This window comes from Nyctereutes procyonoides, unplaced genomic scaffold (genome assembly GCF_905146905.1).
Source record: "Nyctereutes procyonoides isolate TBG_1078 unplaced genomic scaffold, NYPRO_anot_genome, whole genome shotgun sequence".
NCBI lineage: Eukaryota > Metazoa > Chordata > Mammalia > Carnivora > Canidae > Nyctereutes > Nyctereutes procyonoides.
In genome coordinates, this window is record NW_026575020.1 from 27,923,132 (window position 1) to 27,948,636 (window position 25,505).

Genomic DNA, 25,505 nt, shown 5'->3' on the forward strand with positions numbered 1-25,505 from the left:
ATTCTGTTTTAAGGATTTACCATATTTAGTATTTTTCTATTAATGGGCACTATAATCAGATTAATGTACTGTTCTCAATGAGTATGTATGTGATGCCTGTATTTTGGATGTAGGAGGTGTATCCTTGTGGTAAGCATGTATCCCACTTTTATGATTTTATTATTTGTCCATAGTGATAAAACTTAAACTGGATTTTCAAATGATAAGCTCCAAAAAGTCTCTTTAATAATGTTAACTGTGGAAAAAAAAAAAAAGGGATCCCTGGGTGGCGCAGCGGTTTGGCGCCTGCCTTTGGCCCAGGGCACCATCCTGGAGACCCGGGATCGAGTCCCACTCGGGCTCCATGTGCATGGAGCCTGCTTCTCCCTCTGCCTGTGTCTCTGCCTCTCTCTCTCTCTCTCTCTCTCTCTCTGTAACTATCATAAATAAATAAAAAGTAAAAAAAAATAATAATGTTAACTGTGGTTTATTCAAAATACCAAACTGTAAGACTATGTCATATTTTGGTCATGATTTTAATGTATATCTCATTATGTTTTTACTCTTTCAGGCCATAATGCAACAGGGAGATACATCCATAAAACCCATCCTCCAAGTCATTGTGAGTACCTATGAATGTTTTATATCAAACATTTTTTAAACTTTTTATGTAATTACAAATGACATTTGATTAAGCACATACAGATTTGTCCACTTTAGGAAATTCTCTCCATCATCCCCCCAAATAGGCCAATCTTATTGTAACCCTAAGAGAGGAACCAGGCCTTTTTTTTTTTTTCCTTTCTTTCTTTTTTAATACTATGCTAGCCAGGGTTAGACTTTGGGGGTTCAGATTTGAGGCTTTGCCTTTCTGTTCTTTCCACAATTGATGGATGCTGTGGTGCTACCCATCATTACTACTGCTCCTTACTTTTCTTCCTGCCCTGAGATTTATCCTGCTCAAATCTGCCTTATGTGGGCCTTCAGTGAACATATCTGCTTAAAATTCTTCGTTACCCTGTCATTCAGGGACGCCTGGGTGGCTCAGCAGTTGAGCATCTGCCTTTGGCTCAAGGCGTGATCCAGGAGTCCTGGGATCAAGTCCCGCATCAAGCTCCCTGCATGGAGCCTATTTCTCCGTCTGCGTGTGTCTCTGCCTGTCTCTCTCTCTCTCTCTCTCTCTCTCTCTCTCTCTGTGTGTGTGGTGTGTGTGTCCTCTCTGTGTCTCTCATGAATAAATAAATCTTTAAAAAAAATTCATTTAAGGAGTTCTCAGATTTTAGTGGGAATTTTAAAAATGCATGGAAGCAGTATCCTGGATCATCCCTGCAAATTCTGAGTCAGTAGCCCTGATGATCTCCCTGTTACTCCCAAACTGGCTGCTGTTCATCTTAAAGCTCTGTTTATGTATTTCACTTCCTTTGGAGAGCTGCCTCTGATTTCCTTCAAGGTGTGGTAAATGTCTTGTCTGTACCCCCGTGTCATGTGCATAATTCTCTATGTCTCTTTGCCTCTGTCTCCACCTCATTTGTAAGCCCCTTCAGGGCAAGGATTCTTTTTTTCCATTTTGTATTTTTAGTATGTTTTCTGCATAACACCTTGCATATATTAGGTGCATTGTCATATCTTTTTTAAAAATTAATTTTCAGTCAAATTTGAGTTGGGGAGAGATAGCAGAAGAGTATATTTTATTCTCATCTGTGTTGTGTTTATTTTATTTTATTTTTTTTTAAATTTTTTTTTTTTTTTATTTATGATAGTCACACAGTGAGAGAGAGAGAGGCAGAGACATAGGCAGAGGGAGAAGCAGGCTCCATGCACCGGGAGCCCGACGTGGGATTCGATCCCGGGTCTCCAGGATCGCGCCCTGGGCCAAAGGCAAGCGCCAAACCGCTGCGCCACCCAGGGATCCCTGTGTTGTGTTTAATGTTAGTAGAGGCTGGAAGGAAAATCATCAAATGTAATTTTCTTTTGCTTGGATTTAGGTGTCAAGAGAATGGGCAAGCAGTTCAGTGTTTGTTGAACTAACGACGAACCCACTCTCCTGCCACTTAAGTTTACTTATCCCTGGGGACTGGGGAGACAACTTGGCTAATGAATCAAATTTTCTATCCTAGAACATCCGTCCCATTACTACGGGGAATAGTCCTCCCCGTTATCGACTGCTTATGAGTGATGGATTGAACACTCTATCCTGTAAGTATGATGTATAAATTTAGGAATTTGCATTTAAATGATAAAAGCACACCCACCACTCTGATTACAATAATTTGGGGGCATTTCAGAAGCGTACATTTGCTTGGCCATGCACTTCATTCAGACAGAATTATGGCTGGCAGAGAGCATTCTAACAATAGACTGGATCTAGTGGAAAGCTGCCACTTGGCTTAATTAATTTTCTCTAACTGGTGCTCTGTTTTCTTTGATTAATTTGATATTGACATTTAATGAATGTAATGGGTTAGCTGTCCTATACTTGCCTTTTTTGGGTTTTATTTCTGTGTTGGAAACCTTACAAGGGAGAAAGAATTTGCAGAATAGATGCTTGCTATCTCTAGTCACAAGGTGAAGAACATAGAAAAGACTTCTTAGTCTTTGTCATGAAACCCGAATGATGGAAAAAATTATTTTGAACACTTGAAGAAATACATTTCAAAGTACCAGCAGATGTTTAAAGCACAGTAAATTATACTGTTTTTCACTATGCAGAATCCGAGTGGTTTTAATTTTAGAAACCTGTTCAAAATAATTGTTTTCCTTTACTAGTCTAGGTGTGATGAGCTTTCAGACTGTCATGATTGAGATGTTGTGGGGACTGAAATAATCTCTGTGCTTTTCAGCTTTCATGTTGGCAACACAGTTGAACCCTCTCGTTGAGGAAGAACAATTGTCTAGCAACTGTATTTGCCAGATTAATCGATTTATTGTTAACACTCTGAAAGATGGAAGGTATGTGGTGTTTTTCTTTATTGTGGGGGTTTTCTTTGGTTTTATTGTGTTGTAGAATGGGGACTAATTTTTCTTTCAGCAGAGAATGCCACAATTCATTTAGGAATAAAAAGACAATGATAAGTTTTCAGCTAAGAGTTTACAGCTATTGAGATCTGAACCTTAGGTGACTAAAACATGGCACCAAAGGAAGAGAAATTTGGAAATGAATTGGAAATTTCAAAGCAGGAGATTAAAACAGAATACAGAGCTTTTATTTTTCATCTCTTCAGAAGTACTGTTTTTAGGATTCTCTTTTGAAGTATCTTTTAATGAAAAGGGGTTACTGGGGGTCTCTGGGTGGCTCAGCAGTTTGGCGCTTGCCTTCGGCCCGGGGCGTGGTCCTGGAGTCCTGGGATCGGTTCCATGTCAGGCTTCCTGCAGGGAGCCTGTTTCTTCCTCTGCCTGTGTCTCTGACTCTCTCTCTGTCTCTGTCTCATGAATAAATAAAGAAATCTTAAAAAAAAAGAAAAGCAAAAAAAAAAAGAAAAACAGAAATGATGTAATTAATTATGTAACACTGCCCTTTTTTTGCAGTCTTGACTCTTTCATCATAAATACTTTATTCAGCCAATATAGTATGCTGAGTACTGACATGCTCTGCCGCTAGAAGTGCAGTGGTGAGCTCCTGGGTAACTGTTACTCCTGGGTAACTGTTGCTAAAATAGGACCATTTTTGTTGGGGAGAGGCTTTTAAGTTTTTTATTTTCGATCACAGAACACATAAGAAACAAATATAGCAAGCATTCCCATCTTTTTTTTTTTTAATTTTTTATTTATTTATGATAGTCACAGAGAGAGAGAGGGAGAGAGGCAGAGACATAGGCAGAGGGAGAAGCTGGCTCCATGCACCAGGAGCCCAACGTAGGATTCGATCCTGGGTCTCCAGGATCACGCCCTGGTCCAAAGGCAGGCGCTAAACCGCTGCGCCACCGAGGGATCCCAAAGTATTCCCATCTTAATAAGGGTATGTCAGTGTATGTTACAGTGTCATCTATAGGTTTCCAAATAACTTTTGCTTTGTTTGCTACATGGTTGTCCTTCTTTTAACTTTCAGCTTCTCTATTCTTAACCTTGGATGTCTTTTATAAACAGCACATGATTTTAGAAATCAATTTGAGATTTAATTGGGGAGTTTATTCTGCTTAATTTATTACTGATTTTTTTTCTAACTTTTGTGTTTTTACCATGTTTTTGCTTTATATTTTTCTTGCCTTAAATTTAGTTTTTCCTTAATTTTTTTCCCCTCTACTGGTTTGAAATACTTTCTACTTGTGCTGTGGTTTTGTTTGTTTACAGGTGTTCTTACATTTAAAACAATCTATATGGGACGCCTCCATGGCACAGTGGTTGAGCGTCTGCCTGTGGCTCAGGGCGTGTTCCCAGGGTTCTGGGATCGCGTTCCGCATCGGGCTCCTTTCATGAAGCCTGTTTCTTCCTCTGCCTGTGTCTCAGCCTCTCTCTCTCTCTGTCTCTCATGAATAAATAAAATCTTAAAAAAACAATAACAACCCATATGCGAATTAACAGAAATTCTAAGATAGGTCTATTTTTACCGTCCTCTCAAATAAGCAAAGGTCTCAAAACGTTCTATATTCAGTGTTATAGCTCAACTTTGTTTTTTATTTCTTTGAATTAGTATATTCTCTATGTAGGCAGCTGTTACTTAGACTTCCCTGTAGTTTGCTGGCTTCTCTTTGCCTCCTTCATCACACTCCTTCCTTTTCAGTTCAGTTCTCATCTTCCTGAAGAATATCTTTTAGCAGCTCTTATAGGGAAAGTTTGTGGATGATAAAAATCTGTCATCTAAAAGTGTCTGTTTCATTCTCAGTTAAATGAGACAAGGTATAGAATTCTAGGTTGACAGTTACTTAGTTCTGTATATCATGTAGTAGGATCTTCACCCGATAGAATTTTATGTTCTTGTCACTGTGTTTTGTAAAACAACTTTTATTATACAAGTAATATATACCTATATTTTAAAACTCACACGAATAGGGGTTCGCTTAGTTGGTAGAGCCGGTGGCTCTTGATCTTGGGATTATAAGTTCTAGCCCCACACTGGGTGTGTGGAGCCTGCTTTAAAAAAATGAATAAATCAAGTTCACATATACAAAATAACTAATTCCACTGCCTAAAATAACTATTCTTAAAAGTTTTGTTGTAATCCTTCTAGAATTTTTCTGTGAACATTAAGTACTTATAAATTTGTAATTTTCTTTAAAAAAACTTCATAATATGGGTTTATAATTTTTTTTAATAGTGGTCATTTTTACATGTCCCTAGATAAACCTCTGCCATATATTATTTTGTATGTCATTATATAGATTTACCATAATTTAGTAAACTTTAATATTATACAGCATTTCACTATTTAAAATTTTTCACCAGTGCTTCTTAGAATATATTTGTAGCTCTATCTTTGTGTATTCAAATTTTTAGAGACTACTATTATTTTAATAAAAATGACACACAACAACAAAAAAAATGACACACAAAACATTGATTCAAGCAGTGAAATAAAAGGTACAAAGAAGGAAAAAAATTGTCTAAAATTCATACAACCCAGAAATAACCATATTATGAGTTAGTGAACATCATTCCAGATATATCACAGTGGTATTTATCATAATTGATAGAAATAATTTTGATACTGAAATGACAATATAAATATTGTTGCTCTCTTCCTCCCTTTTTTTTTTTTTAAATAAAGATTTTATTTATTAATGAGAGACACAGAGAGAGACACACACAAACACAGGCAGAGGGAGAAGCGGGCTCCACACAGGGAGCCTGATGCAGGACTCAATCCTGGGTTTCCAGGATCAGGCCCTGGGGCCGAAGGCAGTGCTAAACTGGTGAGCCACCCGGGCAGCCCCTGCTCTCTCCTTTCCTGAATAATTCAGTCCAAAGTCATTAGGTAGGGCCAGGCAAGGTAGGTGTTTACAAGGAAGGGATAGTGGTGGTGGTGGTGATGGCCTAGAACCAGGTGTTAGTCCAAAGGGAGGAAGGTATCTTCATGGACTGGACTTGGGGATGGAACATAAGCAGGTAAGGTGAACATACATGAGGAGAGGGTGGTTGCAGCCCAGAATGGGTTGTCAAAGCCTCAGTAAGATGAGGTAAGAGTCTATGTGGTTGTTGGATCCTAAGGAAGGAATGACGGCATCTGGGAGTGTGGGGATCTGGGACAACAGCAGGTTTCTGGGGAGGGTGCTTGTTTGTAATAGGATGGTGGTAGTCTCAGAACCAGGTTTGGAATTTGAGCATTCAGAGGAGAGTGTCCATGTGTGTAGCAGTGGCAGGTCGTGATAGGAGTTTGGTTACCTATGAGGGGAATTGATCTAATATGTTGAAAGTTATGGGAGCTAGTCAAGGGAGAAATCAGTGATTCCGGATTAGAATTGAAGGTTTCAGAGTAACTCAAGGTTTTTGATAGATAAAGATATAAACATTTAGGATTTTATTTTTTTATTTTTATTTATTTATTTTTTTACATTTAGGGTTTTAAAATTAGATTTTTTGGGGTGCCTGGGTAGCTCACTTGGTTGGGTGTCTGACTCTTAATATCAACTCGGGTCTTCTTTTTAGGGTTGTGAGTTTGATCCCCATGTTGGGCTCCATACTGGCCATGGAAAGGAAAGGAAAGGAGAAAGGAAGAAATAAATTTATCTTACTTTATTATTTTAACTCACTTTATTTAAACTAAATACTAAAACAGTTCTCCCATTTCTCCTGCCTCCTACTTTTTGCCTCTAACAATCACCAATCTGTTTGTTTTCTGTATCTACAGGCTTATTATTTATTTCCACATATAAGAGAGACCATACATTAATTGCCTTTCTCTGTCTGACTTAGCATAATGCCCTGGAAGTCCATCCGTGTTTTTGCAAATGGCAAGATTTCAATTCCTTTTTATGGCTGAATAATATTCTCTTGTGTGTGTGTGTGTGTGTGTGTGTGTGTGTGTGTGTGTGTGTGTGACAATTCCTTTATCCATTTACCTAGTAGTAGACACTTAGGTTGTTTCCATATGTTAGCTCTTGTAAGTAGTGCTACAGTGAACATGGGGGGTATATATGTATATGTTTTTGAATTAGTGCTTTTATTTTCTTTGGATGAATACCCAGAAGTGGAGTTGCTGGATCTTATGGTAGTTTGATTTTTAATTTTTTGAGGAATCTCCATACTGTTTTCCATAGTGGCTACACCAACTTAACATTCCCAACGGTGCACAAGAGTTCCTTTTTCTCCATATCCTCACCAGCATTTACTATTTCTAGTCTTTTGGATAATAGCCATTCTAACAGATATGAAGTGATATCTCATTGTGGTTTTGGCTTCCATTTCCCTGATTCAGGGTATCTTTTCATGTACCTGCTGGCTAGCTGTATGTCTTCTTTGGAAAGATATCTGTTTATGAAAAAAAAAAAAGACAGCTGTTCAGATCTGGTTGGTATATGAGTGTGTATATATAATATATATTATGTGTATATATAATTATATATATAGTGTGTGTGTTCCCTAGATCTGTCTATAGAGAGGGTTTTGGAGCAGCAATACCCCAAAAGCTATGAGCCCATTTAGCACCAGATCTTCGTTTCTGAATGCCACTTCACCCTAAAAGGAACTAGGGCTCCTTGGAGGATGGCTTGTACAGGCTTGGAAACGACAAGATGAGCCTGGGATATCTTAATGTGTCAGATGGTAAGGAAGTGCTCAAAGGGAGGTGGGACCCTGTCAAAAGGACAGAGAAACTGGCTTGCAGAATCTTAGACTTGTCAAATCTAAGGCAATTTAAAACCACAATAAAAATAGGAACAGATTATAACCTATTAAATAAAATAGGAGTTCATAAGTCCATACCCAAAAAAGGAATAGATGGAGGAAGAGAAAAGTTTTTCTTAAAATAGAGTGCCATCCGACAAATGTGGAAGGAATGATGGAATTAGAAAATCCCCCTGTGTAACCAGCACAGTGTTAGTTTACGCAGGAAACATCAGTTGGTGCCATGGCTGCTCTAACAAATTAACATAGCAGAAATTATTTGCCTGGAGGTCAAAAGTTGAAATCAGTTTCACTGGACTGAGATCCTTCTTTCCCTCTTCCAGCCTCTGGTGGTTGTTAGCATCCCTTGGCTGTTCACTGCTGTAGTTCAGTCTCACCTCCAGGTCTTTGTCCTATCTATCGCCTCCTGTCTGTATCAGATATGCCCCCCTCTTATGGAGATAAATGTGGTTGCTTTTAGGGCCCAGCAGAGGATCCAGGGTAATCTTGCCATTTCAATCCTGAACTTCATCACATTTACCAAGTTCCTTGTCCCATTCACAGGCTCCAGGGATTAGGAAGTGGATAGCTTTTGTGGGGGGTCATTCAGTCTACCACAGATGCTGAAACAAGTCGATGAAAGTTTGCTGAGTAACAAGTTATTCACAACGTAATTACTAATTGTAAAAAGAAGCAGAGGCAACTTTGTAGTGGAGGAACCTGGCAGACGGCCCCTTATTCCAATGATCAAAGTTAACATTACCAGTAATGGGACAAATAGAATTACAAATAGAATTTGTGTATTACCTGATCGGATGCAATGAGAACACAGCATCACTAATATTATGCTTTTGCCAAAGATGCATAATCTGTGGGACGCCTGGGTGGCTCAGTGGTTGAGCATCTGCCTTTGGCTCAAGTTGTGATCCCAGGGTCTGGGGATGGAGTCTTGCAGAGCTCCCTGCCAAGAACCTGCTTCTCCCTCTGTCTATGTCTCTGCATCTCCCTCTGTGTCTCTCATGAATAAATAAATAAAATCTTTAAAAAAAGAAAAGATGCATAATCTGTAATCATGAGGAAACCTCAGTTAAATTAAGGGACATTCTACAAAATAAGTAACCTCTGATTTTTTTTTTTTTTTTAAGATTTATTTACTTATTTGAGAGAGTACAAGCCAGGGAATGAGCAGAGAGAGAAGGAGCAGACTCCCCACGGAGCATGGAACCCATTGTGGGGCTCGATCCCCGGCCCCTTAGATCACAACCTGAGCTAAAATCAGGAGTCAGATGCTTGACTGATTGAGCCACCCAGGTGTCCCAGTGACCTCTGATTTTCAGATCTCAAGCATGAAAGAAAAAAGTCGTGTATACTGAGAGACTTTCAGATTGAAGGAGACTTAAGAGATTTGGTAATTGAATATAACAAGTGATCCTGGACTGGATCCTTTTGCTATTAAGGACATCATTTAGACAGCTGATAAAACTTGAATAGGTTCTGTGGATTAAATGGAAAAATTCTTTGGTTATGTTTCAATTTCAGTGACTTAACCAGGATATATCTTAATGTCAATTGTTCTTAGCGTAATTTTTTTCTGGTGCATGATATGCCTTTCAATCTCAAATTCTATTCCTTAAGGCTGTTTTCTATTTCATTTGAGCTTTAGTTTTTACTTCTATTGTGGATAACTATCCTCCCTTTGTGTCTTCAGTTTGCTTTAGTCTTTTTTCTAATGCATACATTAATCAAGATTTTCCAACATATAGTTCAGTTTTTAGCTTTCTCCTTGCTGTTTCTTGGTTTATAATGTTTAAGTGTTAGATATATAATGGTATTACTTTTGTTCTATTTTTTGTCTTCTCAAGCTACCGTTTCTTCTCAATCTCTTGTTATATCTAATCTTTTGAGTTTTATTTTATTAATTTTTAGTCTTATTTCTCAAACCCCTCTTGGAAAGTATTATTCCCTTTCTTCCATATGCTTTCTTCTAGATCGGATTCTTTGTCTCTGCTTTCTATATTCCTTTTATTTTTATATACTTTTATATGTTGCATTGTTGATATGTCATTTCTTTTTATCTTGTTCATGCTTAATGTGGATAGTTCTGTCAGACTTCATATTTGCTCTGACATAGTTTAGGCTAGGTACATCTCCTTGCCAACCTTCCCACATGGGACGTGTTATCTTCCATTCCAAGCTATACCTTTGAGTGCTTGAGCGGTGCTTTCTATCCATTTTTCTGTCCTTTAAGGTACGGTTATGGAAGAGGGTGGAGAGCTTTGGTGGGGTCGAGTGCAAAAACTTAGGCTTTATTCTCCAATCAGGGATACAATTCCACTCCCATGGGCTTTGTTTTATTGCACCGCCTCCAAATGATGGCATGGTATTTCCTACTTCTGTTGAGAACCTATATATGTACATCCAAGTTTATTTACCCCTTATTTTTTTTATGGTTATTTAGGCTTATTCCAAACAGGGCTTCAGCATTCATCCTTGTACATTTATCTGTATGTGCTCGTGCTATTATTTCTGAAGAGCAGATTGCTTGAATTACTATTGTGGGGCTCAAAGGACATGTCTTATAGAATATATACCAGTTAATATACTCATTAACTTTGTGTAAGAGTGCTTGTTTCTGAATAAGCAAATCCAAGGAAACAAATTAGATTCATGGTTCCCCAGGGGTCAGGAAGTGGAATGGTATGTGACCGATATCTCAAAAAACTGTTACTTTAAAAAAAAACAAACAAACCCCAAAAAAAACCATTTCCCCTTAACCTTGTCAACATACTGGATACTACTAATTTTTACAAATAATTGTTGTCAATATTGTTAATATATTTTTTAAATATTTTATTTATTCATGAGAGACACACAGATAGAGAGAGAGAGAGAGAGAGAGAGAGGCAGAGACACAGAGGGAAAAACAGGCTCCCTACAGGAAGCCCGGTGTGGGACTTGATTCTGGGACTCCAGGATCATGCCCTGGGCCAAAGGCAGACGCTTAACTGCTGAGCCATCCAGGCATCCCAATATTGTTAATATTTTTTTTATTGTTAATATTTTAATTTATATTTCCCTAGTGAAGTAAAGTATGTTTTCATATATTCATTGACTCTGTGGTTTTGGAGGGTTTTTTTTTAATATTTATTTATTTATTTATTTGAGAGAGAGAGCTCACACAGAGGGAGGGGAAGAAGCAAGCTCCATACTGAGCAGAGTCCAACATGGGGCTCAGTCCAAGGACCCCAGGATCATGACCTGAGGTGAAGGCAGATGCTTAACCAACTGAGCCATCCAGGCACCCCTCTGTAGTTCTTTTCTGGATTACTTTTTATTATGTACTAATCAAATTTATTAGTTTTTTTCCTTTATGACTTCTGAATTTTGTCTTGTTTAGGAAACTTCCTGACTGGGTGATAAAATTATTTTTTAGGGGTGCCTTGGTGGCTCAGTTCATTGAGTGTCCGACTGTTGGTTTTGGCTTAAGTCATGAGATGAAACCCTGCCTTGGAGCTTTGTGCTGGGCTTGGAGCCAGCTTGAGATTCTCCACTCCCTCTGCTCATCCTTGCACTTGGGTGCTCTCTCTCTCTCTCTTTTTCTCTCTCTCTCAAATACATAAATCTTTTTTAAAATATATTTTTTAGTTCTTTAATCCTTTTTATTTATATCCTTAATTTTTTTTTAAGATTTATTTATTTGAGAGAGAGCACATGCACTCACACCAGTTGGGGGTGGGGGCGTGGGGAGAGGGAGGGACAGAGTTAGAGAGAATCTCAAGCCGACTCCCTGCAGAGCATAGTGTGCAGACAGGGTTCAATCCCATGAGCCTGAGCCAAAAACAAGTCAGACGCCCAATTGGCTTAACCACCCAGGCATCCCCTTCTGTGGATTTTTAAAGTAGACTAGTTTATCTAGTTTTTTAAAAAATAGGGTACAAAGGAGGAATTTAGCTAAATATTTTCCAGATGTATAGCCCATATCATAGGGGGTTTATAGGTCCCAGTAAGGAGTTTAGATTGTTTTCCAAGGGTGTTGGGAAGCCATAGGGTTTTGAGCTGAGGAGTATCGGTATGATCTAAGTTTTTAAAAGGTTATTCTCATAGCTGGCAAAAAAGTAGAGATTGTTGTTCCATTTATCTGAATCTTTCTGAGTTTGCGTCTTTTCCATTGATCTGTTTGTCGGTGCCATAGTTTTTGTGTTTTTTGTTTTCCATTTCTCATTTTTAAGTTTCATTTTCTGATCTTTTATTGCTGATACATAGAAATAAAATTAAAAACCCCAGGTAACATCATACTCAATGTTGAGACCCAAAGCTTTCCCCCTGGGATCCCTGGGTGGCGCAGCGGTTTGGCGCCTGCCTTTGGCCCAGGGCGCGATCCTGGAGACCCGGGATCGAGTCCCACGTCGGGCTCCCGGTGCATGGAGCCTGCTTCTCCCTCTGCCTGTGTCTCTGCCTCTCTCTCTCTCTCTCTCTCTCTCTCTCTCTCTGTGACTATCATAAAAAAATAAAAATAAAAATAAATAAATAAACCGCTGACTGAGCCACCCGGGCTGCCCTACACTTAATTTTTTTACAAAAGATTTTATTTATTCACTTGAGAGAGAGAACAAGCAGGGGGAAGCAGACTCCTCACTGAGCAGGGAGCTAAATGCAGGGCTGGCAGGTTAAAGATGGGTAAACCCAAACCCACAACTCAGCAATTCTACTCCTAAGCATGTGTGCTGGAAAAATTCCATATATATGCACAAAGTATGCTTGTACAAGAACATTATCGCAGCACTATTTGCAGTGGAACAACAACAAAGAAAAAAGTAGAAGCTCCTCGCATGTCCATCAACAGCAAACTGAATAGAGGTGGAAAAGTCTTACAGCCCTGAGAAATAATGACGGGAAGACACTTATATCAACAATCTGCTGAGCAATGGCATTATGCAATTGATTATACCTTTTTGTTTGCTCCAATTACTTCATGAACTTAGGAAGAAAGATTCATCTCAGCGCACCTGGGTAACCCAGTCCATTAAGTGTCTGTCTTTGGCCCAGGTCATGATCCCAGGGTCCCAAGATGGAGTCCCAGGTGGTGTTCCCTGCTCAGTGGGGAGTCTGCTTTTCCCTCCTCCTGATTTTGTGCTCTCTCTCTCTCTCTCTCTCTCTCCCCCCTCTCCCTCTCAAGTAAATAAATAAAATCTTTAACAAGAAAAGAAAGAAAGAAAGAAAAAGAAGAAAGAAAGAAAGAAAGAAAGAAAGAAAGAAAGAAAGAAAGAAAGAAAGAAAGAAAGAAAGAAAAGGGCAGCCCTTGTGGCGCAGCGGTTTAGCGCCGCCTGCAGCCCGGGGTGTGATCCTGGAGACCTGGGATCGAGTCCCATGTCAGGCTCCCTACATGGAGCCTGCTTCTCCCTCTCCCTGTGTCTCTGCCTCTCTGTGTGTGTCTTTCATGAGTAAATAAATAAAATCTTTTAAAAATCAATTAATTAATTCCAGTTAGTTAGAGACGCCTGGGTGGCTCAGTGGTCCATGAATAATGAATGAATGAATGAATGAATGAATGAAGTCTTAAAAAAAATAAATTCCAGTTAGTTAAAACCTTATTGTTGGGCAGCCTGGGTGGCTCAGCAGGTTAGTTCCACCTTCAGCCCAGGGTGTGGTCCTGGAGACCCGGGATCAAGTCCCACATCATGCTCCTGCATGGAGCCTGCTTCTCCCTCTGCCTGTGTCTGTCTCTCTCTCTCTTTGTGTCTCTCATGAATAAATAAATAAAATCTTTTTAAAAATAAATAAAAAAATAAAACCTTACTGTTTATTTGTTAGAGAAGCCAAGTCATTTGTCCTTTAGCCTCATGTAGTTTCCCACAGTATGGATTTTGCTGATTGTGTTTCTGTGAAGTTGTAATGTGTCCCTGTTATCTGTGTTTTTTGTAAGTAGATAAAAGCAGTATGTTCCTTTGATATGCTGCTGGATTCATCTTGCTAATGTTTTATGTAAATCTATAAGATAAAATTAAATTTTTTGAGCATATTTTCTCTCAAGTTTTGGTATTAAGCCAGTGTTAAATGATTGATAAGCCTGGAGTAATTTGGATAATTTTGGAAGATAATTAAATATCTACCACTAAATTTCTATCAGATAGTTTTTGTAGGGAATCTATGTCTAATTGTCAGGAATAGATAGTTTTGAGCTTATTTTATTGAAGTAATATAACTCTGGGGTTTTTGCTTGTTTTTTTTTTTTGTTTTGTTTTGTTTTTGTTTTTAGGATTTTATTTATTTATTTGAGAGAGAGAGATATCGAGAGAGAATACAAGCAGGGAGGAAAGGGAAAAGCAGTCTCCCTGCAAGCAGAGAGCCCAGCATGGGGCTGAATCTCAGGGCCCTGAGATCATTGACCCTGAGTCAAAGGCAGACACTTTAACCTACTGATCCACCCAGGCGCCCTTAAGTAATATAACTTTGATATGAAAGCCTGATAAAGGTAGCAGAAACTCATCAATTGTATATAAAAGTCCAGGTTATAGCAATCAGACCATTTGAAGACCACAACATGGTGAAATTCGGTTTGTTATTGCTTAAATATTGTGCTAGAGGGTTCCTCAGTGGCTTAGTTGGTTGAATGTCTGACTTTTGGTTTTGTCTTGAATCATAGTCTTGGGGTTGTGGGATCGGCCCTGAATCAGGCTCAGTGCTTAGCATGGAGTCAGCTGGAGATTCTCTCTCCCTCTGCCCCTCCCCCTGCTCACACATTTTTCTCTCTAAAATAAATAAATGAAATCCTAAAAAATATATATATTGCTTTAAAGCCATCTACTTTTTATCTCCATTGCCATGACTCTGGTAGAGGCCACCATCAGTTCTCTTCCTTTGGTCTCCCTGCCTCCACTGTGTTTCCCTCAGATTCCTTCTTCATGTTTCACTTCTTTTTCAAATACACACATGGTCATGACATTCTCATTCAAGTATGTATTAAGCAACAACTGTGGATACCTGGAGGCCACCTGCTCTTGTTGAAAGTTCTGTCTAGCTGAGTGAAGTAAGTCAATCAGAGAAGGACAAACAGTGTATGTTCTCCTTCATTTGGGGAATATAAATAATAGTGAAAGGGAATATAAGGGAAGGGAGAAGAAATGTGTGGGAAATATCAGAAAGGGAGACAGAATATAAAGACTCCTAACTCTGGGAAATGAACTAGGGGTGGTGGAAGGGGAGGAGGGCGGGGGGTGGGGGTGAGTGGGTGACGGGCACTGAGGGGGACACTTGACGGGATGAGCACTGGGTGTTATTCTGTATGTTGGTAAATTGAACACCAATAAAAAGTTAATTTATTTAAAAAAAAGTTCTGTCTAGTAGGAGAGACTGATAATGAAATTATGAGTATATAAAATTTATATAAATGAATAATTGAACACAAATTCTATGTTCATAATTCTGTATTAATATACATTAATTAAACCTGAGAGAAGTAACGTGAAAGAAAAAAGTCATGGCAGTAAAAAACAGTGTAACAGAAACGTAATCTGAACTAAAGATGAAGGCAGTGTCTCTTGAAGTGATGTTTGAGATGAAAGCAAAAAACAAGTACTAGCTGAGCGGAATGAGAGAATGCCCTCACATTCAGCAAGCAGCATATACAAAGGCTTTGTGGCAGGAGAGAGCATGGCATATACCGAGAACTGAAAGCAGTCAGAATGGCTGGAGAGCAGAGCATCTCAAGGAAGTGGTATGAGATGGGCTAAAGAGATTGGCAAGGCTAGATCACACAGAGCCTTGTAGGCATGTATGAAAGATTTTATTTTTGGCTTAAGGTTCTTGAGAGTTATTGAAAGGTTTTAATAAGAGTTAAAAGTAGATGAAAGCCTGTAGATTCTTAGATAATAATCATTTTTTAAATGGCTACAGTTGTAACGATTTTCACTGGGAAAAGGTAATTGTTGAGGTAAGTGTATGTTTCTGAAAACAGATCATCTTTTGTTGTGCCTCATTTTATTGTGTTTAATAATCTAAATTCTGATCATGTCATTTGCTCCTTGAAGATATGGTTTGTGGTAAGGACACTGCATTTTAACTAAAGGACTAGATAGAAAATGAAAACCTTGCAATCATAAAAAGCCTTGATAATGATGCAGTGAAAGATTAAGGGAAATATTTACATGGGAATTGATATCATCTATTTCTCTAGTTATTCAGTAATGAAAACCTGTTGACAAATGGAAATAGTTTTATCAAAAATGATTATTAGGGAAAGCTTTTTAAGTAGTTTGTCATTTGAAGGGGTTCTAAATTGATTTTTTTCTAACTTGTTTCTATTTCTTTGCCTTCATAGGAGAGTAGTTATTTTGATGGAGTTAAACATTTTGAAATCAGCTGAAGCAGTTGGAATAAAGATTGGCAATCCTGTGCCCTATAATGAAGGTAAAATGCTTTTTTATAGGTTGTAGCTCTCAGTTGAATACTTCTTTATAGATCCAGAATTGTACCTTTAGGGTTCAGTTTGATTTCTTGGTCTTACTAAAACTAGTGATTTGGGGGTTTAGGAACTGGGTTATTCTTTTAGGTTTTTCCAAGTTAAAGAAATGATGCTAGGACTTCAAAGGCTGACCCTCTCCTCTGTTTTTCTCTACACAAAACTTCTTTCATATTTCTGGCTTGTCTGTCACCAGAAGTGTGGTATTTGTCCCACACCAAGCAGTTCTCTAATTCTCTGTGGACACTGGCTGGTTGTCCTACAGTTCAGTTTAGTTCTAATACTGTATGCCTAGGGACGCCTGGGTGGCTCAGTGGTTGAGCGCCTGCCTTGGGCCCAGGGTGTGATCCTGGAGACCCGGGATCGAGTCCCATGTCGGGCTCCCTGCATGGAGCCTGCTTCTCTCTATGCCTATGTCTCTGTCTCTGTGTGTGTGTGTGTGTGTGTGTGTGTGTGTGTGTGTGTGTGTCTCATGAATAAATAAATAAAATCTTTAAAAAAAAATACTGTATGCCTAAAATTAGCATCAGATTCCACAGGTAAACACTGAGTTCCACAAAGCTTCCTCCATACCCCTCCACCACCCCCAAGCCCCAGTTCAGATTCTAGTCAAAAGTCTAGGTAGTTACCTGTGCTTCTGACCAATTAGCTATAGATTGGAGGTTTCCACAACCCCCTCCTCAGGTTCGATTAGATTAAAGGGCTAGAGTGTCTCACAGAACTCAAGCGAACAACCAGGTAGAAGAGGTACACTGGGCAAGGTGTGTCGGAAGGAGTGCAGATTTTCTGTACTCTCTCAGGGTGCACCATCCTACCAGAACTTCCACATCTTCACCAACAGAAGCTCCCAAACCCTGTCATTTTCCGTTTTTATGGAGGCCTCTTTAGCTAGGCATGATGGATTAAATTGTTGGTCATTGGCCATTGGTTCATCCTCCAGTCCTTTTCCCCTCAGAGGTAGGGGATGGATGCTGAAAGTTCTAACTCTAATCACATGGTTGGTTCCCCTAGCAACCATCCCCAGTCTTAGGGGCTTTCCAGAAGTCTTCTCACTGACGCTCAGGTGTGGTTGAAATGGGCTTCTTATAAGTAGGCTACCCTTCTTCCTCTTAACACTTAGGAAATTACAAGGGTTTTAAGAGTTCTGTGCCAGGAACCATGGATAAAGGCCAAAAAATACTTAGATCACAATATCACAATCTCACATTAGGAAAGGAGGAAAAATTAGAAACTGTACTGGAAAAAGATCCCACTTACAATAGATTAAAAATAAATACATAGGGGCACCTGGCTGGCTCAGTCAGAGGAGTGTGTGACTCTTATTCTTGGGGTTGTGAATTTGAGTCCCACGTTGGGGGTAGGGATTACTTAAATAAATAAAACTTGGCGGGGGGGAAGGCAAATCATAGAAGTAATGTTAATGAGAAATGTACTTTCTTAAATATACATTTTTGGTTTTTTATTTTTTCATTTTTGTTTTTAAAAAATGTAAAGCAAGAGCACCTAGCTAGCTCAGTCAGAACAGGCAGCAGTTGATCTTGGGTTTGTGAGTTTGAGCCCCATGTTGGGTATAGAGATTACTTAAAAATAAATTTTTTTTAAGATTTTATTTATTTATTCATGGAGAGACACAGAGCGGGGTAGAGGCAGAGACACAGGGAGAGGGAGAAGCAGGTTCCATGCAAGGAGCCCACATGGGACTCAATCTCGGGTCTCCAGGATAACCCCTGAGCCACCCGGGCTGCCCTTAAGTAATATAATAAAAAATGTAAACCATATCATCTGTACTTTTTTGATAGCACTCAACACACCAGTAGTTTTTAGAATAATTTCTGTGTTTATTGCCAGGCCATGAGTAAACTCCAGGAAGGTAGAGACCACATTTATTCTTTGTTATGTCTCTGGGGCCTTTTATTTTAATTTATCTTTTATTTTTATTAAATAAGTGCAACAACAGTGGCCACCTGCTTTTTTGTTACATCTCTGTGATCAAAAGCAGCTTTTGGGACGCCTGGGTGGCTCAATGGTTTAGCGCCTGCCTTTGGCCCAGGGCGTGATCCTGGAGTCCTGGAATTGAGTCCCGCATCAGGCTCCCTTTTAATTTCTTCTTTGATATTATGTTACTTTTTAAGTGTATTTGGTTTCAAATATTTAGAAATTTTCCAGAAAGCTGTTACTGATATGTAATTTAGTTTGAATATGGATAAATATCATACATTGTGTGACCTAACCTGTTATTTTATTGTCCTAAGTTGTGATCTCTCTTGGTCAGTTTTCTATGTACTTGAGAAGAATGTGTATTCTTTTGTTGGGCACAGTGTCCTATCAATAAAAAAATGTCAGTTCAAGTTAGTTTATAGTATTGTTCAAGTACTGATTTTCTATTGACTTGTTCTATGTTATTGAGAAGGTCTATAATTATGGATTTTTTCCTCGAGGTATTAGGTTTTGCTTCGTGTATCCTGAAGCTCTGTTATTTAGTGCATTAAACATTTAGGATTGTTAATGTTCTCTTTATGAACTGACTACTTTATCATTATGAAATGACTTTATCATTGACAAAATTCTATGCTCTGAAATCTTTGTCTGCTATTAATGTAACCACTTCATTTTTGATAATAAAAATCCTAGAGAATCAAGTTTGAAAAATGTATAACCATTTCATTTTTCTTTTAGTTAGTATTAGTGTGGTTTATCTTTTTTCATCCTTTAACTTTTCACCTATTTATGTCTTTATATTAACTGTATTTCTTGTAAGCAGCATATAGGTGGGTCTTGCTCTTTTATCCAATTTGATAATTTCTTCCTTTTAACTGGGGTGTCTAGACCATTTACATTTAATATAATTATAGATATGGTTAGGTTTAAGTCTATGATCTTGCTATTTGTTTTTTATTTGTCCCATCTGGGCTTTTTCCTCCCTTTTTCCCCTCTGCCTTTTTTCGGATTGAATATTTTGTGTGTTCCCTTTTATTTCCTTTGTGGACTTAAGAACTATTGCCTGTATTTTGCTATTCTAGTGGTTGGTTTAAGGTTTATAGTGTGCACTCTAACTTATTAAGGTCTACCTTTGAGTGATGCTACAACTACTTCACTTAATAGTATGAGAATCTTACTACTTTTTCTCTCCTCCCAGTCTTTGTACTATGGATGTCACACATTTTACCATTTATAAGTCTCATAGTATATTGTAATTATCTTTGTTTAAATAGTTATCTTTTAAAGAGACTTACTTAAAATCTTAGGTATTCACTTATATAGTTGCCGTTTCTGGTTTTCTTTATGCCTTTGTCTAGATCTATATTTTTCAGTGTTATTTAGGATTTTTTAAAAAAGATTTTATTTTACTTATTCATGAGAGACACAGGCAGAGGGAGAAGCAGGCTCCGTGCAGGAGCCCAATACGGGACTCGATCCTGCAACTCCTGGATCACGTCCTGAGCCAAAGGCAGAAGCTCAGCCGCTGAGCCACCCAGGCGTCCCTAGCATTTCTTTCTTTTTTTTTTTTTAATTTTTTTATTTATTTATGATAGTCACACAGAGAGAGAGAGAGAGAGAGAGAGAGAGAGAGAGAGAGAGAGAGAGAGGCAGAGACACAGGCAGAGGGAGAAGCAGGCTCCATGCACCGGGAGCCCGACGTGGGATTCGATCCCGGGTCTCCAGGATCGCGCCCTGGGCCAAAGGCAGGCGCCAAACCGCTGCGCCACCCAGGGATCCCCCTAGCATTTCTTGTAGTGGAGATATGCAAAGGATGAATTCTTTCAGCTTTTTAAGGTCTGAAAAATATTTCGCCTTTGACTCTGAAAGAGATTTTTGCTAGGCACAGAATTCCAAGTAGTTTTCTTTCTTTTCTTTTATTTCTTTTCGATTTATCTATTTTAGAGGTGGGGGACAGAGAGAGAAAGAGAATCCTGAAGCAAACTCCTGGCTGAGTGGGGACCCCAACACAGGGGCTCAGTCCCAGGACCCTGAGATCATGACCAGAGCTGAAATCAAAAGTTGGCACTTATTACCTGGCCACTTAACTGACTGAGCCACCCAGGCACCTTTTTCTTTTCTGTATTTTGAAGATGTCCTTTTGCTTGCATGTTACCCTAAGAGGAATCTGTGACCGTCCCTATTTTTGTCCTGTTTTTTTTTTTTTTTTTTTAATTTTTATTTATTTATGATAGTCACACACAGAGAGAGAGAGAGAGGCAGAGACACAGGCAGAGGGAGAAGCAGGCTCCATGCACCGGGAGCCCGACGTGGGATTCGATCCCGGGTCTCCAGGATCGCGCCCTGGGCCAAAGGCAGGCGCCAAACCGCTGCGCCACCCAGGGATCCCTGTCCTGTTTTTAACATGACTTTTTCTCTGACCACTTTACAATTTTGTATCATTAGTTTTGAGCGATTTGATTGTGATGTACCTTTTTTTAAATTTTTTTTAATTTTTATTTATTTTATGATAGTCACACAGAGAGAGAGAAAGAGGCAGAGACATAGGCAGAGGGAGAAGCAGGCTCCATGCACTGGGAGCCCGATGTGGGATTCGATCCGGGGTCTCCAGAATCGCACCCTGGGCCAAAGGCAGGCGCCAAACCGTTGCGCCACCCAGGGATCCCTATTGTGATGTACCTTGAAGTCATTTTCTTTGTGTCTTGGTGTTCATTGAGCTTCTTGGATCTGTGCGTATAGTTTTCATCAAATTTGGAAAAATTTTGGCCATTATTTCTTAAATATCCTTTGCGCCTCCAATTATATATATATAAGCTGCTTGAAGTTGTCTCATAGTTTATTGATGCTGGGTTTTTTTTTTTTTTTTTTTTTTTCCCCTAAGATTTTACTTATTTATTTGAGACACAGGAGAGTGAGGCAGAGACACAGACAGGCAGAGGGAGAAGCAGGCTCCATGCAGGGAGCCCGACATGGGACTCTAGGGTCTCTAGGATCAGGCCCCGGACTGAAGGTGGCGCTAAACCCCTAAGCCACGGGGGCTGCCCGATGCTGGGGTTTTTGTTTTTCTTCTTTTTCTGTTTCATTTTGGATAGTTTCTATTGCTGGGCATTCGAGTTCACTAATCTTGTCTCATCTGCTATTAATCCTACCTGGTATGTTCTTTTTCTCTGTCGTCGTAATTTTCATCTTTAGAAGCTCAGTTTGGGTCTTTGTTATATTCTCTATGTCTCTACTTAACTTTTAGGATATACAGAATATAATTATAACTTTCTTTGTTTTGTATTTTCTTTGTTTTTTAATGTTCTTGTCTGCTAATTCCAACATTTCTTTATCAGTTCTTGGTCTGTTTTTACCAGTTGATTTTTTTTTTCCTTCCTCATTATCAAATGTGTTTTCCTGCTGCTTTGTGTTCCTGGTAATATTTGATTGGATGCCACAAGTTTTGATTCTTGTTAGGTACCTACTATAATAATTCTTGAGCTTTTTTTCAGGGATTCAATTAAGTTACTGGGAATCAGTTTGATTTTGGGAGTTATTGCTTTTAAGATTTGTTAGATGGAGGAATGTCTGGGTGGCTCAGTGGTTGAGCATCTGCCTTCGGCTTAGGGTGTGGTCCCAGGTTCGGGATTGAGTCCCGATCCTACATCAGGCTTCCTGCGAGGAGCCTGCTCCTCCCTCTGCCTCTCTCTCTCTCTATCTCATGGATACATAAATAAAATCTTAAAAAAAAATTTTTTTTTAGATGGGATCAGAGAGGGGCATTTATTCCATGTCTAGTTATTCATAGTAGAGAAACATAGCCTGTCAGAATATCCTATGCAATTCTCCATGAATATGAAGTTTTCTATTCTGTTATTAGAAACAGGTACTGTTTCTAGCTCAATATAAATCACTGCCAGCATTCCCTCTGGTCCTCTCAGATGTTTCTTCACTGGCCTCAGATAGTTTCTGCGCACACACAGCCAACCAGTACTCAGCTAACTATTTTTTTTTTTAATTTTTATTTATTTATGGTAGTCACACACAGAGAAAGAGGCAGAGACATAGGCAGAGGGAGAAGCAGGCTCCATGCACCAGGAGCCCGACGTGCGATTCGATCCCGGGTCTCCAGGATCACGCCCTGGGCCAAAGGCAGGCGCCAAACCGCTGTGTCACCCAGGGATCCCACTCAGCTAACTATTTAAGGGGAACCTTTACAGATCTCTGGAGGTCACGCTCTCTCTCTCTGCAGCTCTCCCTTCTCTGGTACTCTGACCTGAGAACTCAAGATAAGATGTCTTGATATCTCCCCAGACTCTTAGCTCCATCTCAATTCCAGGCCCACTATCTGTGTCACAATCTAGAAACTCTCAAGGCAGTAAGCTGGCACATTCTCACTCACCTTGTTTGTTTCCTGTGTCTCAGGGTCAGTATCTTCAATGCTTAATGTCCAATATCCTGAAAAGCATTTGTTTCATATATTTTGTCTTCTTTTTTGCTTGTTTTAGGTGTGAGGATAAACCTGGTCTCTTACTCCATCTTGTCCTATACATAATTTTAAAAGTCAAAGAGTTTTGTGTACACTTAATAAATAAATAATAAAATTTTAATTCCTGTATAGTTAACATATAGTATTTTATTAGTTTCAGGTGTACAATATAGTGATTTAGCAGTTCTGCACAATATTAATAAGTGTACTCTTAATTCCCATTACCTATTTCACCCATCTGCCCACTCCCCTCCCCTCTGGTTACCATCTGTTCTTCGGTTTGTCCCATTTTTTTGTTTATTTATTTGTTTTATTTCTTAAATTCCACATATGAGTGACATCATGTGATATTTGTCTTTCTCAGGCTTATTTCACTTAGCATTATATTTTTGAACTCCATCTATGTTGTTGCAAATGGCAAAATTTGTGTGTGTATGTGTGTGTGTGGCTGAATAATGCCACATCTTCTTTATCCATTCATCTACCAGTGGATGCTTGGGCTGCTTCCATAATTTGGCTATTGTAAATAATGCTATAATCATAGGGATGCGTATATCTTTTCAAATTAGTGTTTTCATGTTCTTGGGGTAAATACCAATAGTGGAATTATGGATCATATGGTATACTTTTTTTTCTAATTTTCAAATTTTATTTTCTGTGTGTCAACATTTGTATTAATGCAGACTTTAGTCTGATGTCTGTCCCCAATATTTCCATTTGTAATTGGTTAAATCAAAGAAAAAAATTAATTTCAAATATATACCATCAAAAATAAATATTCACTTAATGTGTCTTTCTGTTTTATGATAGCAAAAGGTTTTTCTCCTCCCCAAATAAAGATTCTAAGAGAAATTCAAGATTCCTTTGAATGAAAAAAAAAAAAAACTACACCTTCTAAAACAGTGAGCTTATAGAACAATGCAGGGGATTGCTAGACACACTTACCCTAAGAGGAAAATATGTCCAATGAATAAGAAATTTAGAACATGACTTTAAGCTTCTGTGAAAAATTTTAAGAAAGACTTTGCTTCATTTACTTTTAGCTATTCCATAAACACCAGAAGAGAAATTGGACATTTTGTAATGAAACTTAGAAAAATTTCTTTTTCAATAAAGTAAACTTTACTTCTTTCCCTTTGTCTCCTTCTTCTAGTTCTCCTTACTGTGCTAAAGAGCTATTGAGTTCTTCCATATTTTTGGAAGGTGGTTTCCAAGCTGACTGGGCCTTCCACATAGGTTCTTGCACGGGGTTTTCTGGTCACTGGACCTATGACTTATCCAACTTTGAATATGGTCTTGGCCCATTCATGTTTCATGTGCTTTTTATTCATGAGACAGAGCTTTGAGAAGCACAATATCTCCAACAGTGTATTGTTAAAGAGCATCATGAACGAAGTAGGTTTTTCACTTATTAAAATGGTTTAATAAGTGGGGATCCAAAATAAGCCTGGTCACTCTCCCTTTGGCTGTTTTTTTGTATTGCTGTTCCAGTCACCTTCCACATGATCCATTTGGCATGGGCAGATGAACAAACTACTGACATTATGTGGCTTTGGTTACCTCCTGGCTCTCCTTTCCCTGGATGTGTCCTGGTAGTTAATTTTTTTTGAGGAACTTCTGTACTCTTCCACTGTGGCTGCTCCAGTTTGCATTCCCACCAACTGTGCACGACGGTTCCTTTTTCTCTACATCTTTGCCAACACTTGTTTCTTGTATTTTTTATTTTAGCCATTTTGACAGGTGTGAGGTGATATCTCATTATAGTTATGATTGGTGTTTCCTGGATGATGAGTGATATTGAACATCGTTTCATGTCTTCTGCCCATTTTTAAATTGGATTGTTTTTCACTATCAGTTAAATTTTTTTTTAAGATTTTATTTATTCATTCATGAGAGACAGCGAGAGAGAGAGGCAGAGATATAGGCAGAAGGAGAAGCAGGTTCCCTGTAAGGACTCGATCCCGGGACTTTGGGATCATGCCCTGTATCAAAAGCAGACACTCAACTGCTGAACCACCCAGGCATCCCTACCAGTTAATTTTTTTAACTAAATCTGAAAAGATGATGGTCAATATGAATATTCAGAAAAGAATTTCTGACACAATTTATGAGAAATACATATCTTTAAGGAAAGGTATTGAATAATTTTAAGAGTTTACATAATTTGTTAAATCAATACTTTATATATTTTTAATATTTTATTTATTTATTCATGAAAGACACACACACAGAGAAGCAGAGGCATAGGCAGAGGGAGGAGCAGGCTCCCTGCAGGAAGCCCGATGTGGGACTTGATCCCAGGACTCCAGGATCACACCCTGGGCCAAAGGCAGGCTCTAAACCGCTGAGCCACCCAGGTGTCCCTAAATCAATACCTTATACTAGCTATTTTAACTATAAACATGACATCTTTAAAAAATTAAAAATGACTTTTCAGTTCAGTATAAAGATGCCAAAAGTTATATATATGATTTTACTTACTTAACGTTGTCCACCATGTATTTTCTTTATCTTTCCCAATTGATTTCACAATAGGAAATTAAATAGATGTTTTTGGGGTTTTTTGGCTTAGAGAAGTAACTGTTCCAGTTAAAATTAAACTCTGTGCGATCCTGGAGACCCGGGATCGAATCCCACGTCAGGCTCCCGGTTCATGGAGCCTGCTTCTCCCTTGGCCTGTGTCTCTGCTTCTCTGTGTGTGTGTGTGTGTGTGTGTGTGTGTGTGTGTGTGTGTGTGTGACTATCATAAATAAATAAAAATTAAAAAAAAAACTACCTTTAGGGGATCCCTGGGTGGCACAAAGGTTTAGCGCCTGCCTTTGGCCCAGGGCGCGATCCTGGAGACCTGGGATCGAATCCCACGTCGGGCTCCCGGTGCATGAAGCCTGCTTCTCCCTCTGCCTGTGT

The 25,505-nt window shown here is 38.9% G+C and overlaps 1 protein-coding gene and 1 pseudogene across 1 annotated transcript in view; one reads left to right on the forward strand and one right to left on the reverse strand.

Annotated features, from left to right (window-relative positions):
• The window catches only part of RPA1 (replication protein A1), a 76,837-nt gene that overhangs the window by 14,716 nt on the left and 36,616 nt on the right, over nt 1-25,505 (forward strand). The window contains exons 2-5 of the mRNA XM_055336377.1: nt 551-601; nt 2,097-2,175; nt 2,820-2,928; nt 16,052-16,140. Of these exons, the coding sequence (XP_055192352.1) occupies nt 551-601; nt 2,097-2,175; nt 2,820-2,928; nt 16,052-16,140 (328 nt within the window). The remainder of the gene's footprint in view (nt 1-550; nt 602-2,096; nt 2,176-2,819; nt 2,929-16,051; nt 16,141-25,505) is intronic.
• LOC129516869 (28S ribosomal protein S17, mitochondrial-like) lies at nt 23,758-24,141 on the reverse strand (annotated as a pseudogene).